The sequence below is a fragment of the Tiliqua scincoides genome, chromosome 4, assembly GCF_035046505.1.
Source record: "Tiliqua scincoides isolate rTilSci1 chromosome 4, rTilSci1.hap2, whole genome shotgun sequence".
Taxonomy (NCBI): Eukaryota; Metazoa; Chordata; class Lepidosauria; order Squamata; family Scincidae; genus Tiliqua; species Tiliqua scincoides.
In genome coordinates this window covers 19,158,902-19,179,181 of record NC_089824.1, presented here as the reverse complement: position 1 = coordinate 19,179,181, position 20,280 = coordinate 19,158,902, and the positions used below count along the sequence as shown (strand labels likewise).

The 20,280-nt window shown below is 43.1% G+C and overlaps 1 protein-coding gene across 1 annotated transcript in view; it reads right to left on the bottom strand.

Annotated features, from left to right (window-relative positions):
- CSMD3 (CUB and Sushi multiple domains 3) overlaps positions 1 to 20,280 on the bottom strand; it is a 710,986-nt gene that overhangs the window by 355,899 nt on the left and 334,807 nt on the right. The window contains exons 10-11 of the mRNA XM_066624387.1: positions 9,008 to 9,095; positions 1,127 to 1,251 (exon numbers count right to left, since the gene is read on the bottom strand). Of these exons, the coding sequence (XP_066480484.1) occupies positions 1,127 to 1,251; positions 9,008 to 9,095 (213 nt within the window). The remainder of the gene's footprint in view (positions 1 to 1,126; positions 1,252 to 9,007; positions 9,096 to 20,280) is intronic.

The following is a 20,280-nucleotide window of genomic DNA, read 5'->3' as shown; positions in this document are numbered from 1 at the left end:
ATTCAGAAGAATCTGGAAAGCTACAGTGCTGTGGAATGGTCACAGCTTTCAAACCTCTGCCAGGGCTAAAGAGATGAGAATGAAGGCATGATGAAAATTGGCTCATAAAACGGAGTGAGGGGAAAAAAAAAATAATAATAAAGGCATTATCAGTGTCCAGGAGACACAAAAATGAAAAACAAAATTACATATTATCAAGGAAGAAATTATTCTTTAAAAAACCAATGGAAATCTAATGTACAAAAAATAATAAACATATCACACATGGCAGGCAGAGGGAGAGGGGGGACAGAGAGGGAGAGGATTCTCTAATACAGCCTGGTGTTATTATATTGAATGGCCTGAGCAAAGATCAGTGGTAGAGTGAGACTACTCAATTAAGGGGAGAAAAAATGTACTTTTTCAAGTGTATAAAACAATAGACAAAGTCTATTAGACCAAGTATAAAACAATAGACCAAGCATTGACTGCTAGTGAGGTGGAAGGGGCAGGGATTTGAGGGAAGGAACAGAACACAGAGGGCAAGGACAGAGCATGCTATTAAGCCAGGTCAGCTCTGGCATTTGCAGAACTTCACGACTTGTGGCTAAAGAAGAATAGTGTAAACCAGTGGTATACGTGTGATAAGGTTTGTTGAGCTAAATTCAATTCACCATCAGCCATGTATTGTGGCCTCTCAAGTACGTGACAGCCCCCTTCACCTGTTTATACAGTCCTGATCTATAGGAATTAAGGGAACATTACAATGTGTGATGCAATTCAAAGCTTTCCTGATATGTCAGGGTTTCGGTCTAGTACCCTTCTCTTATATTTCCTATGTGAATCTGTAAGAGGCAATAACAAGTGGGGCCAAAGGCCCAAAGATGGACAAAATTTAACAAGATTTGTCATTAGTTGTTCTTGCAAATAAAGTGAAATCTGTAGAAGTGATGACAATAATGTCAACATTGAGGCATAAGATCTACCAGTAAATGTTGTAAACCAAAACTGTTTACAAATTATATAAAGTAATTAGATGGCAACAACAAGCAATAAATTGAATTTCAACAAAATTTCTAAATGGTTTCCTCATTAAAACATGATAAACAAGAAAAAAACATATATTACAAGTCAGCAATGTTTTTACCTTTGCACACTGGTCTATGATCACTCCATGCAGCAAAAACCTCTGCAATTCTTTGACAGGTGATACTTTTGGCTCCTTGTAGTACATAGTCCTCATCACAAGAAAACTGTACTGTTGCATCCAGGCTAAAATTTGAACACACCAAGAAACACTTAATATTTAACATGTATAGGACCTTACCAAGTTTTGTAAATAATGTTTTGCATCAAGCCCATCAATTGTCAAAGCTGAGGTGGGTACCTGTATATTCTTCATCATGAGACTTGTCTCTATTTTAGTCTAAAAGGTAGATAAAGTAAACCCACCTACCCCATATCCACAGGTTCCATATCTGTGGTTTTCAAATTTCCGGTTGTGCTCATGACTCACATCTCTTCATTTGCAAACGCTTTGCAAAAGGAAACTTTTTCTTCCTTTTACTCTGGAACTCTTTGGAAAAGGGAACTAGCAGTGAGAACCTAGACTTCTAGCTGCTAGAGGAATATGAGAAGAAGTAAGACCACTAACAGGAAGCAGAGTCTATTGTTCTTGCTATCTGTCTGCTTCCTGTTAGCATTTCTCACTGTCATCTGCTCTATTGTTGCTCCTCTAGCAAGTCTGCACCTTGATAAAGTGGTAGATATTAAAATCCAATTCCGCAAATCAATGGTAAGGCCACATCTAGAGTATTGCAGTTCTAGTCATCACATCTCAAAAACGATATACTGGAACTGGAAAAGGTGTAAGAGAGAGAGAGAGAGAGAGAGAGAGAGAGAGAGAGAGAGAGAGAGAGAGAGAGACACCAAACCAAATGATTACTGGACTGGGGCATCTCCCTTATTAGGAAAGGCTACAGCATTTGGGGCTCTTCAGTCTAGAAAGAAGACACCTGACGGGACATGATTGAGACGTATACACTCATGCATGGGATGGAGAGAAGGATGTTCTTTTCCTTTTCACACAACACCAGAGTCAGGGGACATTCACTAAAATTGAATGTTGGGAGAGTTAGAACAGACAAAAGAAAATATTTCTTTACCCAGCGTGTAATTCTGGAACTGCTTTCCACAGGATCTAGTGATGGCACTTGGCCTAGATGCCTTTAAAAGGTGATAGGACAGATTTACGGAGGAAAGGTCCGTCACAGATTACAAGCCATGATGGGTATATGCAACCTCCGGCGTTCTAGAGGTAGCCTATCTCTAAATGCCAGATACAAGGAAATGCTAACAGAACATCTTGTCATATGTGCTTTCTCAGGCCACTGTGGGATACAGGAAACTGGACTAGAAACTCATTTGGCCTGATGAAGCAGGGCTTATGTTCTTAGGAGCTACATTCCTAAACCGTGACTTATTCTGCACAAGAGTTTGCACATCCAGCCTCTTCCTTTTAATCTGCTCGCCCCCTGCATGATAGCCACATGAGAAGATACAGTTGTATAGAAGGTGAATCTGGCATCCATGTAAGAAACTGAATTTGACAGATTGTCACAGTGGCCCGTAGTAAATATAAAAGCATGCTTTCTAAACACAGTGAAAGAACAGAAAAAAACAGCTGAATAACAATGCAGGCTGCTGCTACTACTGGGTAAGATGGTGGAATGCCTCATCAAAGATAGGATCTCAAAACACATAGACGAACAGGCCTTGCTGAGGGAGAGTCAGCATGGCTTCTGTAAGGGTAAGTCTTGCCTCACGAACCTTATAGAATTCTTTGAAAAGGTCAACAGGCATGTGGATGCGGGAGAACCTGTGGACATTATATATCTGGACTTTCAGAAGGCGTTTGACACGGTCCCTCACCAAAGGTTACTGAAAAAACTCCACAGTCAGGGAATTAGAGGACAGGTCCTCTCGTGGATTGAGAACTGGTTGGAGGCCAGGAAGCAGAGAGTGGGTGTCAATGGGCAATTTTCACAATGGAGAGAGGTGAAAAGCGGTGTGCCCCAAGGATCTGTCCTGGGACCGGTGCTTTTCAACCTCTTCATAAATGACTTGGAGACAGGGTTGGGCAGTGAAGTGGCTAAGTTTGCAGATGACACCAAACTTTTCCGAATGGTGAAGACCAGAAGTGATTGTGAAGAGCTCCAGAAGGATCTCTCCAGATTGCCAGAATGGGCAACAAAATGGCAGATGCGCTTCAATGTCAGTAAGTGTAAAGTCATGCACATTGGGGCAAAAAATCAAAACTTTAGATATAGGCTGATGGGTTCTGAGCTGTCTGTGACAGATCAGGAGAGAGATCTTGGGGTGGTGGTGGACAGGTCGATGAAAGTGTCGACCCAATGTGCGGCGGCAGTGAAGAAGGCCAGTTCTATGCTTGGGATCATTAGGAAGGGTATTGAGAACAAAACGGCTAGTATTATAATGCCGTTGTACAAATCTATGGTAAGGCCACACCTGGAGTATTGTGTCCAGTTCTGGTCGCCGCATCTCAAAAAAGACATAGTGGAAATGGAAAAGGTGCAAAAGAGAGCGACTAAGTTGATTACGGGGCTGGGGCACCTTCCTAATGAGGAAAGGCTATGGCGTTTGGGCCTCTTCAGCCTAGAAAAGAGACGGCTGAGGGGGGACATGAGTGGATAGGGAGATGCTCTTTACACTCTCACATAATACCAGAACCAGGGGACATCCACTAAAACTGAGTGTTGGGCGGGTTAGGACAGACAAAAGAAAATATTTCTTTACTCAGCGTGTGGTCGGTCTGTGGAACTCCTTGCCACAGGATGTGGTGATGGCGTCTAGCCTAGACACCTTTAAAAGGGGATTGGACAAGTTTCTGGAGGAAAAATCCATTACGGAGTACAAGCCATGATGTATATGCGCAACCTCCTGATTTTAGAAATGGGCTATGTCAGAATGCCAGATGCAAGGGAGGGCACCAGGATGAGGTCTCTTGTTATCTGGTGTGCTCCCTGGGGCATTTGGTGGGCCGCTGTGAGATACAGGAAGCTGGACTAGATGAGCCTATGGCCTGATCCAGTGGGGCTGTTCTTATGTTCTTATGTACTGGGACAGAAAATGTCAATATTCACTTTAAAAGGATGTGTTTGTTTTAGTAGCAACATTTTAAGTATTAAGGGGATAATGTCAATTAAACTTAATCAAGTTTAATATTTCCCTGTAATCTTGTTTTAAGAAATGATAAATTAAAAGTCAGAGAATTTTATCTCTCCATCTAATGATTTAAGAGACAGGTGTGGTTATGTGGTTATGCTATACCAAGTGCAAGTGATTTTATCTTCCTCTTTATAAATGCAAGGTTTGCAAACATCTTACTATTGAACCGGTTCATTCACAATCACATCTACCAGAAATATGAAGTAGGTGCTTGATGTGACTCTCCAAATGATCAGGAAGGCCTACTACACAAATAGGGTGGTGGCAGAGTTTAGACAAGCTGGCCAACAATCACACTCATCAGCTACATTCACCCTTGAACTGACTAATACTGGTGGCAGTAGTCGCATACATTGTGCCACAAGGGATGAAAAGCCCAGTGGAGGGCTTTTCCCCAGGGTCCAATAACCTGTTACTGGCAGTATATGTATTATCGTCCCCAATTTTGCAACCACCTTATGGAACAAATACCATGTTGAAGCATTTTCAGTAGCCTCCCATTTGATGGTTTGCTCTGACTTGTATCCTTCTCTAATATTTGTCAGTTCTGGCAATGCACCTGCCTTCTGAGAATGGAGCCTGAATTCTTGACATTAAAAGTTTAGGATGTCCATGGGAATCTCCTATATGTTAACTGGCTCAAATCGCAAGTTAGGCTGGAGGCTTAATTTATATTTGTGCACAAACCTGGCAATTGGTGGAAAATAGGTCTAAAAATAGGCACTGTTGATGAGACCCTACATGAGTTTTCTTGATTCCACACCAGTGATTTGAACAGGTACAGAAGTGAGTAGACCCACAGAGCTGCCAGGCCCAAAACAGGATAAGGGAACTGGTGTTTCCTTACCCCAAGGAGACTGCCAGCTGTCTCCCTGGCCTCGCAGGCACTGCTGTCCCACAGGCTGGCAGCCCAGTTAGGATTCCCCATCCATTACAGAAACACAGCCCAGTTTAAAATACACAAATATTTCTCACCCCCCTCCTCCCTGTGGATGCATGTGTGTGAACGTAATATTTCAATGTCTATGTTAAACAATCACACAAACTCAAAGCAGATAATTACAGCATAAAATGAACACAAAATCTGGGCATTTAAAATATGACAATTAAACAACAGACACCCCTTTGCTCCAGAAATTGCTGTCAATTAAAAGGAAACACAAATTTATATGGTTACTGAAAGAAGCTTAGATATATAGAATCTCTCAGACACATTCTGGCAGATGCAAAAAGGCATGTTTGTATATATGCAAAATAAGGCACTATAGGACATTTTTAGCTTTTAAATAAATTATGTTACATTTCTGCTACTAACATATATTTGCATTTTTTAATTATTTAAAAGTCCTTCAGAAATCTTATTATGTTCCTTATATTCACTGTTTGTTTACTGTATTTATTTGAATATATTTGTTTAGAATGCCTTCCAGACTTAAGCACTTAAGCATATTTAATTTTGTGGACCAAAGAAAGCCATGATATTTTGTTCCAACCATTGCTAAGGATCCTGTTCTTCCTCACAATATCATTCTTGGGTGTGTCTGTGGTAAGCATTTTTTACCAATCCAATCTGAACAAAGAGGTGGCAAAGCAGTTGTCTGTGTGGTAAACTTTGACAAAACATTACTGTACGTATACATAATAAGAGCTCTAATCAGATGTTATTGCACCAATGTAGAGCCAGCAAGCAAGGAGGATAATAGGAACATTCTGGCTAGCCATGGCCCACACCCTTCCTGGCCATGACCCCAAAGGCAAGATTTTTCTATTGTCAAATCTCAGGGGGAAATGCAACTAGGATAATTTTCAAAGAGTTTCTGAGGCCTAATATTTTCTAGAATATTTTCAGTTTCAGTGGGGGTGAGAAATGGGATGGACTGGGTATTTAGGGAAAGTTAACTCCCACCCTTCACTATGGCCCTTAATTCTACCCCCAACCTCAGTAGTGTATTTAAGTCTAAAAAAAATGGCTTTCCAATCATGGATCTCCCATGTCATATCTAGTCTGACCCATTGTAGTCCCTGCAGACAGAGTTGAACTTCAGACATACTGATTCAAGTACCTTCTCTGTTATGGGTTTATTATGCAGCCATGGAAAAGTTATTCTTTCAGCCTTCATGCCCCATTTATCAAATGGGTGTAGTATTAGAGGTATTTATCTTCTGTCTTCCTTCTGTTTCTCGTTTTTTTCCAGTGAAGGAATGTACAGTTGCCAAACTCAGACTAGCGCAGACTGAAAAGCTGAAATACTGGATATTAAGTGCCTTCAGGCTATTTCTAAGCCCTCACATTATAAAGCACTTTGCAAATTAAGAGTACAGTTTTTACACAATCTTCTTGAGTGTAATGTCATTAACGTCAACAGAATTGTTTCCAGAGGAAGTCTACAGTGAATTATTACTTTAAAAAATAAAAAGTAATAAAAGGAGATTAATTTGGAACACCATATACAGCTCACTTATTTCTATGAAAATGGTCAAGCATGCTGCTAGAACCATCAAATCAGAGAATCACCGTTCTGCTGCTAAAATCCTTGAGGACACAAAAAAACTATATTGCTGAAGGCAAAGAAATATATACATTAGAATTGACCAGTCCTGTTTGAATACAATCAATTTTGGGAAATTAGTAGCTATGTTTGTTAGTATTTAGACAACTGAGAATTCTAGAGCACTAGCAGCCGAAGCCTGAGCTGCCCGGGGCGCATGGCTGCAGCTGTGCTGAGAACGGCTGCCGCCGCATCCTGTGCGCCTCAGCCTGCCACGGGCGGTGCCTTGGGAGAAGGGGACTTTCGTTCCCTTCTCCCAGGTAAGAGAAGCAGCCCTGCAATGGAACTACTCACGTTACCGTGGACCAAAAGGTCGGCAGTAAGGAAACGGTGTTACACAAACAGACAGGATCCGGTGGAGTGGAGCGGAGCCTCCCCACTCCATCCCCCAGCACGCCTCCCGCCCGCCCTCTCTCCGCACCTGCTTCCCCGTCATGCCTCCTCCCCGCCCTCTCTCTGCCCTTCGCCAGCCACTCCACTCCCCGGAACGCCTCCTCCCCACCCCCTCCCTGCCCTCACTTACTGTAACGCGGCTCAGCGGTCTTGAGACCACTGAGCAGCGGAGACCAGGTGCCCGCCTGGCACGAGCCCGGCACTAGCCCAGCGCTGGTTTAGCATGGGCAGTAGCCCAGCGGTAGGACTCGCACGGCACGTTTGCGACAGTGCATGGCGGCACAAAGCCACTGCGCCAAGCTCAGCATTGGGCCCTAAGGTTCTTAAAAAATACAGACAAGTATTTTCCTAAATATTGTGTGGGTCAGAAATCTGGGGATTGTGAGCCCTTGGCTCTTGATGCTTTTTAGAATGATTTCCTGATAACTCTTGGTCAATGCATTTTTCCCCTCCCTCCCTCCCTCAGCAGAAATTGTGCTATTCGTTATTATGCATCATTCACTTCAGTTATTGGTTATTTTATATGTCTAAAGACAGACACACAACACTGCTTAACAAAATATCAGGATAGCTTTAAAACACAGTTTAACACTGCTTAGATCCCAGGAACTAAGATCTAAGATCCGATGATCATCTCGGTTGAGAGATATCGAAATGTTACTTTCGTAGGTTATCCTGGCTTACAAATGGTGGTATACCCAGCCTGTAAGTGTCAGAATGTTTTCTCATCTTCTGCTAAGGAGCTGTGATTATTAGCCTGACCTTCAAAAATATTACTCCTTTTTAGCAAATCATTATTAGTGACTCAATATCAGTATTTATTCTAGCACTGGCCAGATTGCATCATAAATTTCATATTTGGACTAATATATTTGGGGGAGTTTATTTTGGGGAGAAAAATTATGTTACTATATTTTTAGCATGTGAACTTATGAAGCTACCATGTAAGAACTCAGACCATTTGTCCATCTAGCTCAGTAATGTCTAACGGTTACTCAAACCAGCAGCAGCTTCCCAGGATATCGGGCAGAGGCCTTTTCCAGCACTATTTCATTCATTCGTGGAATTTTCCATTGCCAATTTAGAAATATGCACAGCGTGGTGCTCCACACACTCATTATGCTAAATTATCAAGCCAATATTTGGGTTCCCATGATATATTTAAATTTTCCATATTTTTAATATGGTTTCGGTAACTAAGAGCCCAATCCTGGGCTTGGTGCCACAGTTCCGTGCCGCCGTGCACTGTCGTAAACACGCCGTAAGGCTGCTGGCTGGTGCTGGGCTAGTGCCAGGATAGTGCAGGGCGGTCGCCAAGCCTTCATAGCTCGGCGATCTCATGGACTGCCAAGCCACAGCATGGTAAGCAGGGTGGGGATGGGGCAGAGAAGAGGCGTTCCAGGGAGGGGGGAGGCCGGTGGGGGGCAGAGAGAGGGCGGGGAAGGCGTGATGTGGAGGTGTGATGCGGGGAGGGGGCGGGCAGGAGGCGTGCCGGGGGATGGAGGGAGACAGGTCCGTGTAGCTCTGCTCCACCAGATCCAAGGCGCTTGTGGAGGGTTTGGCATCCTACATGACCACCTTTACTTTACCTAAAGTGAGTAGTCCCATTGCAGGGCTGCTTACCTTACCTGGGAGAAGGGGACGAAAGCCCTCTTCTCCCAAGGTGCCACCTGCGGTAGCCCGGGGCACACAGGATCTGGCGGCGGCCGTTCTCAGTGCTGCGAAGGCTGGGTGCCCTGGGAAGCTCAGGATTGGACTGTAAGATGTGAAATGAACCACACAACAAACATAAAAAAATAAAAAGACTGATTTATTTTTGTTAGAATTGTAACAGTTACCTAAAATCTGAGCCTATCCGTTTCCCATTCTCAGGTTCTCCAGGATCTGGACACAGATTGGATGCTTGTTTAATACCGCCTTCATTTACTGTGAAAGAAACATAAAGAGAAGAATTGGTTTATGATACCTAGGAATTACAAAATAATAAAAACAAACCCCAAACACTCAAATAATGGTTTCCCCCTCAATATCTAAAATATACCTGAGCTAACACACAAATAATAACTGTGCAGGAAAACATTAATTCCACTAATTGTGAAAAAATAACTTTATATTTGTAGACATTTATGAAACATTACTTCTGATCCATCACTATAACCACAGTCCTGTTATAAAATGAAGTCCAGAGCAGTTGCAGTAATGAAAATAGCATTTCATTTGCTGTGACACAGGGGGCACAAATGCATTTCTTTTTTGTTGAGTTCCTTGAAAATTAAGCAGCCTCAAAACTTTAATTACTTTGGGCCCAATACTAACCAGTGCGTACCAGAACGCACTGTTGCAAACATGCCATAAGGCATGTTTGAGGGGCCCTAGCACTGGGCCCTAGCGCGCTGGCCAGCTGTGGGCTAGTGCCAGAGTAGCACACGGACCACAGGACAGTGGAGAGGTAGGTAGGGGGGAGGAGGCATTCCGAAGCAGGGGAGGTGGAGGAAGTGCGGGGAGAGGGTGGGGAAGAGGCGTGCCAGAGGGGAAGGGGCAGGGTGGGAGGGAGGCGGGACTTGTGGAGCTTTGCTCCACCGGATCCTGAGTCTCCATATTGGGCTGTCTGCCTGACACAGAGGCTCTTAATTCTACGCTAACCCTTGGATTGTCATAGAATTGAGTAGTCATACTGCGGGGCTACTTGTTTTACCCAGGGCAAGGAGACTAAATCCTGATGAGGTGGCGGCAACTGCCTGGGGTTGTCAGGATGCAGCGGCAGCAATTTTTGGCACCGCTGCAGCCCCGTGCTCCAGGCAGCTCAGGATTGGGCTGCCCCACATTTATTATCACTCTTTTGAAATCCCACAACAGATTCAAAATATGATCTCTGTTTATGGCCTGGAAAGTGGAAGTGTTATCAGAATTTCAATGGAAGAGATAATAGGTCTTAAGGTACTCCTGAAACAAAAGTATGGGTCTCAAATATACCAGACACAGGGTTAGAACGTAAGAGCACAATAAGAGCCTTTCTGGATCAGGCCAAAGGCTCATCTAGTTCAGCTTCCTGTATCTCACAGCAGCCCACCAGATGCCTCTGGGAGCACATAAGAAAACAAGATACCTGCATCCTGTTTCCACTCCCTTGTACCTGGCATTCTGAAGCAGCCTATTTCTATAAGAAATAGAATAGGTTGAATCCTAGTTTGCTGTTCTCTGAATGTAGACCCCTTCCATTCACTGAGAAGCGGTGCATTAGTGAGTTGCCTTCACCTTATGGAAGGAACTTTTCTGTGACTTTCCCCTTTCAGATTATGAACTCAGATTTATTTAAGAATCACAAAAACAACAAAGACTTTAAAAAATCCTGAAAATAAACCAATTTGACTTTATATTCACAATGTGAGTCTTGGATATGGATTGTAAGTTGTGGATTCATCAACTTTTCATTGACTAAAAAATAACGCGTTTTACTTTATTGATTATCATTTGCAATACACAAAGACTTCATTTGTGTGACATGGTGAATCAGGGAATGGCAGTGATAGTTCTATAACACGCCCATCCAATGCCAGCCCAAGACCTTTCTGCCCTTACCCAATGATACACCAGGCTCTGATCCTCTCTCCAATGTTTTAGCTCAGTATTTTCACACCCTCCACACTTCCTGTTCCTCTCTGTCCCTCTCTTCCTTTCCCAGTCTAGGAAGTAGAAGGAGACAGAGGAGCAGTGAAGGGAAGTAGGTGGACAGCAAAAGGTCTGCCCCAATTTGCTACCTGCACCGATCTGCTGCCTGAAGCAACTACTTCAGTTGGCCTCATGGATGGGCCGGCCCTGTTTCCATCTCCAGCTTACCTATTGCCAGAAGCGTGCCGCAAGAAAGACCTTACTGGGAGTGCAATTTCAGTGAATTGCATTAACATCGATTATTTATTTGATTATTACAAATGAATGACTCACTAGATTTTCTAGAAGAAATACATACATACAAGACTTTGGTATATATTACAAAGCAAACATTCAGCAGTAAAAACAAATTATCTATTTTCATTAGACACTTTTAAGTCACAAAAAAAAAACCAGTTTGCATTTGTCCTTATAAATGCCTATATGCTGTGATGTAGTGTATTGTTATTATTAAGTTAAAGGTAAAGGTTTCCCCTACAAAGTCGTGTCCAACTCTAGGGGGCGGTGCCCATCTCCGTCTCCAAGCCGAGGGAGCTAGCGTTGTCTGAAGACATCTTCCGTTGTCATGTGGCCAGCCTGACTAAATGCCTAAGTGCACAGAACACTGTTACCTTCCTGCTGAAGTGGTACCTATTTATCTACTTGCATTTACATGCTTTCAAGCTGCTAGGTTGGCAGGAGCTGGGGCAAGTTACAGGAGCACACCCTGTTTGGCAGCACCAGGGTCTTGAACTCCTGGGCTGCTGACCTTCCAGATGACAGTCCAGTGTCCGCACCTCCCATTCTTAACCACTCAGCTACCGAGCCACCCATTACACATATTTATACATTGGTTTTCAATTTCAGAAGTTAAGAAAGAATTTACATAGAAACATAGAGGAAATATCCATGCAAAAAAGCTGACAATCGAAAAAGCATTCTCATAACTATTCATCCCAAGGGATAAATGACAGGGACCATGTCACTATCCTGGATTGCAAAGTAAACTGTTGGCATGATGAGTAGCATCCCAACTCCAGACACATTCTCTTGAAGCTGCAACTTTAGCACACAGGCCACTGTTTTCAAAGCAGTGGGTGTGATGACTCTTTCAAGATGTACAGACTGGCCCCTAATAATGACATTATCATTCTTCACAGGACAGACTTGCAGAAAAACTGTGGATGGATCTCATGTCATTTGTCACCAAACACCTCCAAACTCTTCCTACTATTGGTCAAACTACATCTTTCTTGTAGATATGTAAACAGCACAGTGGCGGCAGTGACACCATGGCAGAAGGGGGCCCTTGAAAATCTGCCCCATTGGTTTGGATCTGGATTGTACAACCCTCTCCCCGTTGCACACATTTATTTATTTATTACCCTGCCTTTCCTCTGCCAGAGCAGATGCCAAAGGCAGCTTACAGTTTCCAGCTAAAAAATCCAATGTATAAAAATAATAGATAAAATAAAATTAAAAAACTGGAGGAGGGCAAACTGTTTACTGCCAAGGTACTGCTACAGAGGCATAGCAGGCAGACAACCCATCACCCAAACGGCAAACAGATCAAAAATGTTTTGAGCCTTCGCCAAGATGCCATGAGGGAGGGGGTAGATCTTAATTCCATAACTGTGGCACCATTACTAAGAAGGCTCATCCTCGTGCTGCCATCCCCCTAATTTGAAAAAGGAGGCATTTGAACGACTGCCCCCTCAGATGACCTAAGAGAGTGGGCCAGAATATACGGGGAAGGGGAAGGTGGATAACCTGGCCCCAAACTCCAATACAGAAAGTGCTTCCACCGAAGGTCACTGAACTTTCTTTTCCAAATTAAAATATAGTGGGTGGGCGGGGGGGGGCGGGGTAGAATGTGATCAAGATCCAAACCACAGCAGGGGCAACTAGACTCCCTGAAGTGATTTCATGCAATTTCAGATGCCTCCCCATGCCCCCCTTTTTCTTTTCTTTTTTTAAATTGTGCACATCAGAGCGTGCGCATTGTCCCTCAGCTTAAAATGCATTTAAGTCAGTGGTTCCCAAACTCTCAGAGAGTGTTTGGGCTGCTGTAAGTGCTTGGGGGGGGGGGCAATGGCAGCAGCGCAATCCTCACAATTGCATTACTGCCAGGGTTGTTTTTTTATTTACGACAGACTTCCAGAGGGTGTGGGGAGCCCATGGCCCCCTCTGCAGGGCTCCCCAAGCCTCAGAATAGCTAAAATATGCAATCATGACCCAATTCCAGTTTGCAATCATAAAACCATACATTTTAGCTGTTCTGAGGCTTGGGAATCCCTGCAGAGGGGGCTGCGGATACCCTCCACCCTCCGGAGGGCCAGCGCTGCCAGGGGTACTTAGAAAAACAGCCCTTTTATCCCCAGCAGCTGTGCAATTGTGGGGATTGTTCCTTTGCCATTGCCCCTCCCCCACAAGGACAGAAGAACCACTGGGTTACGCTGAAATATTTTGAGCCTTGCAGCTAAATGGGAATTTGAACACGGGTCTCTCCAGTCCTAGTCTGACATTCTAATTACCACATCACATTGGATCTTTATGCATTCAGTTATAAAGGAAGGAAAGATCTGAGAGAGAAAATTGTGAGAGCTATACTATTATTCATAGTGGTAGTATTATATTCACTGCAAGTCCTACACATGCTTACTCAGAAGTAAGTCCCATTTTATTCAGTGGTTTTACTCCCTAGTAAGTATATTTAAGGTTGGAACGGGGCGAGGGAAGGCAGCGACCACAGCTGAGGATGGGCAGATTGGGCAAAGGAGGGAGTAGGATCAGTGGTGCCAATGAACATTGTATTCAAACCCCTTCCAGGGCCTCTGACAACATGGTCCATGTTGACATATTGCAGCTGCTGGAGCTTATTGTCCCCTTAGTCTGAGGTGACCCCCAGCAGCCAAAATTCGTGTGCAGAATGCAATGTAGCCAATGCCAATGCCCAGGGGAGTTACGTAGGATTAGGCTGCCCATCAGATACAATAAAATATACATGCTATAGTTGCATCTCAAAATTCACTGGTTCCCAGCTCAGGGACATGTGTTGAAAAAAAATCTAAGTAGTAACTCTTAGTTGTTCTCTTAATTAATAACTCCTTCACTACTTTCTCCTTCCTATGTGTATTTGTTGTTGGCAACCTTCAGTCTCGAAAGACTATGGTATCGCACTCTGAATGGTGGTTCTGGAACAGCGTCTAGTGTGGCTGAAAAGGCTGATTTGGGAGTGACAATCCCTTCCACACTGGGAGCAAGTGCAGTCTGTCCCTGGTCTGTCTCCCTGGCTATGGGCCTTCCTTCTTTGCCTCTTTGCCTCAGACTGTTGGCCAAGTGTCTCTTCCAACTGGGAAAGGCCATGCTGCACAGCCTGCCTCCAAGCGGGCCGCTCAGAGGCCAGGGTTTCCAACCTGTTGAGGTCCACTCCTAAGGCCTTCAGATCCCTCTTGCAGATGTCCTTGTATCGCAGCTGGTTCCTATACTAATTCATATACATCACACTTCAGAGTCAAGATTCAAAGGGCAAAGCCACAATGATCAATTGGTAAACACCTAGTTAATTTCATGTGTTCCTTGTAAATGATCACTGGGCCATGTTGCAAAACTACTTTTGAAACTCCCCTTCATTTTCATGCAGATTAGGGAACTGCTGCTCAAGAAAATTTAAAGCATCTATTGACACATAGAACTTTTGTGGTTCTTTAGATCCTATATGATATAAATGACTTGCTCCAGAATAGTGCCAGAATAATATCACAGATTTCAATGGTTCTTCCATTTGCACAATACTGAACAAATAGCAGTTAACAACAGTGTATTATACTAAGGCAGGGGTTCTCAAAGTGAGTGTCACGATGCCTTACAGTATCTCAACACACTCACCACAGGATGTCCCTGGTTGCCCCCCTACCTGTGCCCCCTAGATGCCACCATCTTGGATCTCATGAACTCTCATGGAATCAAAGATGGTGGCACTTAACTCTCACATGATTTGGGCATCGTCATCTTGAAACTCACAAAATTTCAAAAGATTTTGCCTGGCTCAGCTTGGAAGAAGAGGCTGTTGGGGTATTATAACCCAGGTAAGCTTGGGAACCATTTTATTAAGGCATTCCCCCATGTCCTAAACATGGAACTGGCAGCAAGAAATATTTTTCTTTTTACTTATTTAGTTATTTATACCCCACCTTTTGAGCCTTCAAAGGACTACCAATGTGGCAAACAATTAATTTAAAATATAAAAATCATATGCAAACAACTGAGATGCAATCAACAACATTAAACCAAAACATCAAATGTCAAATCCAGAGTAGGAGAGACAACAATCCCCTGACACTGAATGCTTTTTGAACAAACATGGCTGTTTTCAAAAAGCAATTAAACACTAATTGTGAGGTAGCCTGATCAATGGAGTAGGGAATTCCAAAGACAAGGTGCCACTAAGAAGAAGTCCTTGCCATGTGTCCCAAACAAACTAAAGATCTATAGCAGGGGAGTCAAACATAAGGCCTGGGGGCCAGATGTGGCCCACGGAAGCTTTTTATCTGGTCCTCAGGCTCTCATCTGCTGAGCAGTGCTGAGGTGTTACTTCTGAAAGGGCGGCCCACATGAAAATTGGGCTCTCCCATATCTTGAAATATGATCAAGATTCGCATATTTTCTCTTCTGTCATTTGCAGCTAATGAGGTCCTAAGTGAGAAAAAGTTCTTATTTTTGGTTATGATGTGTTTAATGACATCATTTCCTACCTAATGACATCACTTCAGGCCCTCAGCAGGCATCATAAATACTATTCAGCCCATGGTTTGAAATGAGTTTGACACCCCTGATCTATAGTGAAGGAATGCGGAACAGAATCTTGCATGTTGATCACAGTGGGTGAGCAGATTCACATAAAGAGAATGGTCCTTCTGTCTTCTGCATTGAAATTCCACAGTTCTCTGCTTTTAAAAAATTAATTTTATTTTATGTTCAACACATGTTTCTGTCTTAATTTATTCATACAATAATAGACATTTGCATAATCTTTTTGAGTGTAATATAAGTATCTTATCGTGATGTAATCTGCACAACTCAGTAAATAACAGTGCAACCCTATACCTGACTACTCAGAAGTAAGTTTGACTGTGTTCCGTGCTGCTTACTCCCAGGAAAGTGCACATAGGATTGCAGACTTAGGATCTAATCCTATCCAATTTTACAGCACCAGTGCAGCCACAATGCAACCCCAAGGTAAGGGAACAAATGTTCCCATACCTTAAGGAGGCCTCTGGGACTGCCTCCCCACCACAGGATGCAGTGCATGCCCCATTGGCACAGCCATACCGGCACTGGAAAATTAGATAGGATTGGGCCCTCAGTTTAGTTATTCCAATATTGCAGCTGAGAAACTAAGGGCGCAATCCTAACCAACTTTTCAGCACTGGCATAGCTGTGCCAGTGGGGCATGTGCTGCATCCTGCAGTTGGCAGTCATGGAGGTCTCCTCAAGGTAAGGCAATGTTTGTTCCCTTACCTCAGAGATGCATTGACCTTATGTCAGCGCTGGAAAGTTGGTTCGGATTGCGGCCTAAGGCTAAGAGGAAGTCAACTGACTACCAGCCCAATCCCATCAAGGATTGGGTTGTCACGTGCAGCCTTTAGCAATGGCAGAAGAGACCCGCTGTTGCAAAATAGCTGCCAATGCAGGACGTAATGCTCCATCGGTGGACATGTTGGGAGTGCTGTGATGCAAAGTGGCAGTGCTCCCAGTCCACCAAAGGAGGTAAAACAGGATAAGCTGACTTGGGTAACCACCCTATCAATTACCTCACGATGAAATTTCTTCATTGCTTTGAAAACAGGAATGGGAGCCCATTTTAATGGTTTTTTGGTTAAAGGACAGAACGTAACAATCAGGATAAAAAATTACCTGTTAAAGTTGGAGCGACAATCTTGTAATATGCCAAGCCCAAGATGTTTTCTGCCCTCAGTGGGCAAGATGTTTTCCCCACCCCCTTCAGTGGGCAAGTGCAGCTTGGATATGCAAGTCTTCTGAAGGATGACTGGCAGCACCAGAGAATGGGCGAGCACAGCTATCTTTAATGAACAACCCCTCAGGATTGAGGTTAACGTGCTTGCAAAGTGCACCCTTGCCCAGTTTGCAGATGAAAATCATTAGCTGGTATGAGGTGATCTTCATACCCCCAAAGTAAAATGTTCTGATTTTCTCTAGTAATTGGCATGCCTTAGATCACGTGTGAACCCTTTTGTCTGGCCTGGAGGTCCCTAACCACACATCTTGCTCTCCAGTTCAGACTTCTGGGTACCTGGGAATGTCTGCAAAGGATTGGGGGAACAGTCCTTGAATTCCATTTCGAGGGAGAGTTTAGCAAATGGCTACATGCACATACCGTATGTAAGGTCTGTAGCAGCTTCAGGAACACAGAATCCCAATCAATCAACCAGCCAACCAGCCAATGTATGGGTGTGTAGCTATTTGCCAGACTGGCTAGCATTAATTAATTAATAATATGCAATTACTTAAGAAATTATTTAAGAAATAGTTCTTTTTAGATCTCTCTCTCGCTCTCTCTTTTTTTTTTTTTTTTTTTGTCTAGTGGGCTGCAACAGATTGTCCTTTTAAAAAGTGGGTCCTGGTTCTAAAATATTTGAGAAGTACTGCTGTAAAGGGTCTGCGCTGCTGCACGTACCTTTTGGCTGTGGCATAGCAGCCTGGAGGCACTTCCAGATGCATGGCAGTGACATCATACATCATTGCTGGACTTTGGGAATGACAAGCTCTGAGCTGTGAGGAGCTTCTAAGGGCTTTGAGCTGAGTGGCCTCACGCTGTGGCCACAAGAGTCCTTCTTTATTCCAAAGTCTTTGGTAATTAGAAGGGAAGAGTGAGATAGAAACACCTGCTGATTCTTTTGCTACTCAAAGAAGTCTTAGTTCAAATGAGAAAAAAATCCTCTCCTCTCTTCCAAGCCAGCTGATCTTTCCAGAGGTTTGGGAGGGAAAGATGTGATCTTATCTCATTTGCATGAAGTTTTATAGACTAACAGAGACATCAGGGGAAATGCCTATTTATTTCTTTGTTCTGTTTGCAAGTGAAAGAAGGTTTTCCTATAGGACCAAAAGAGAGAGAATATGTCTTCTCTCACTTGCAAAGAAAGCAAAAAATGAGATGCTTTCCTTTCCCAAAAAGTTGACTGCAAGTGAGAGAAGACCAAACCTCACTCTCCTGCTCTCCAATATAGTTAGAGACAGAGGTGGGATCTTGTCTCACTTGCAGAAAGCTAGGGAATGACAGAGGCATTGGGGGAAAATCATACTTTCTTTCATTTGATCCTCTTCCTCAAGGACAAACAATGGGATAAATGCATGCTTTAAGATATTCTTACCAGGAAACCAAAGGGGATTCACTTCAGTTGGCAAGTGGGATTGTTGATGATTAGTGCCACCAATATGCTAACACTCAGGCCCAAATCCTATCCAGCTTTCCAGCATCGGTGCACCTGCAATGCAGTGCCAAGTTAAGGGAACAAATGTCCCCTTACCTTGAGGAGGCCTCTGTGACTGCCTCCCTACCACAGGATGCAGCGCACACCTCACTGGCACGGTTGCACCGGCACTGGAAAATTGGATAGGATTGGGTCCAAAGTGTAGCATTAACCCAAATGAATTTTCTGAACAATGAGTTGCTCAATTGCTAGTAAAATCAGCAATACTTGCCTAGATTAAAAATAGTCAAACTACCTGTTGTAACAGTGAAGTGGTAGTCGTAGCAAACTTTATCAGTTGATAGCATCAAAATTTGATGTTCGTAGCATCAAATGGAAATGTTAAACTTTGTATTAAATGACTTTAGTTATAGCATCGCCAAAAAAAATGTAATGCCACTTATTCAACCGCCTTATTGATTCTTTTTGTTTGTTTGTTTTGCCATTAAAAAAAAAAAACAAGCTGCATATTTTCCTTTATTTCATATCTGAAAGTGTTTAAGCCTGCTCTTTGGCCATACAGAACCTGAAATTTTTTTAAAGATCTGTTACTTCCCATATCTCACATAAGGACACAATGAGAAAGAATGAGGGAGTAAAGGACTCCTCTTCCATCTTTAAGTGTCTGGTCCTGCCCCTTTCAGTTTCTTACAGTTTATTGTGTTCTTTCACAATTTGCTACATTTTTGAAATATAGAGGCAGTGTCCTTCAAGAATTGCTTGATTCATTTTATAGATAGAAGTGTGATATTTTTTCTGAAATAAAATAAAAAACACATAGCACAGCTTTCTGCACTTCTCATTTTTATAAAAAAACAAATCCCAAAAAGAAAAAAATTCTAACACCTAATTGACTGTGTAATGACTGTGGCTGTGTCTGTTGACGCTATACCACCTATATCACCTGCCTAATATACTTTTCAAGTGATTATAACTTATAATTATAATTTATAAAAAATGTGCCGTTGGAATAAAAACAGATTAATACTGCTTTCTGCACTCTTTCCTTGGGAGGGGGGGAATGAAATCTGTGAAAAAATTAGAAATGTTTAAGAACACCTCTACTTATTGATGGATTTGGAACACAATAGGCAGCTACATAAAAAAAAAGAGATGTAAGTGGAAGACTGTGTGCTTTGAATGTAAGAGTTTTGAAATTCAATCCTTGGCACTACCAGTTAAAAAACCTCAAGCAGTTAGAGTTGGGAATGACATTTGCCTTAGACCTTGGAAAACTAGTTAAGATAGAAAATATTGAGATTGGTCTGATTCACTATAAAGCAGGTGCGGACCTACCATTAGGTCCGATGGGACAAAAGCCCCAGGCGCAAGCCACTGGGACCCCACAGAAGTCTCTCTGAGGCTTCCAACGGGGGTAGAAACTGTGCTTCCAGATTCCCGGAAGCACAGTTTATAGCGGGGGGGGGAGCTCAGAGAGACTTCCCCAACATGGTCCTGTGTTGCACGAGGCTCTGTGAGCCTCAGGTGAGTAGGGGGGGGTGGATTTTTGCATGGGGGGGCAGCAATAGTCCACTGGGGGAAGCCGTCGCGGACCTTTGTGCAGAGCTGGGGTGGTCCGCTTGTGCTATAAAGCAGCTGCAAATGTTCATAAGAAAAATTAAATACCAAGTGGGCTATTTTATTTCCCCTCCTTAGCAAAAGTTAAACGGGTTTGCCCATGGAGGACACCTGCTGCAGAAATTCTAATGAAATACAGCTTCTTATGGCAGGACCTTGCCATGCTAAATAAGGGAAATTGCTTCCAAGGCAGTTATTGCAGGTGGAGATAATAAACACAAACAAAATTCATCCAGGGTGCACACAGACGCAACAAATTTCATTTTCTTTGTGAAGAAGAAAACACAGTGTACACATTATGCATATAGATCATACTTAAATGTTTCAAAAGTGGTTCCACTCTGAAAAGTGACTGTAAAAATGACAAACATTTACTAACAGCTCTGCTCTTTCTA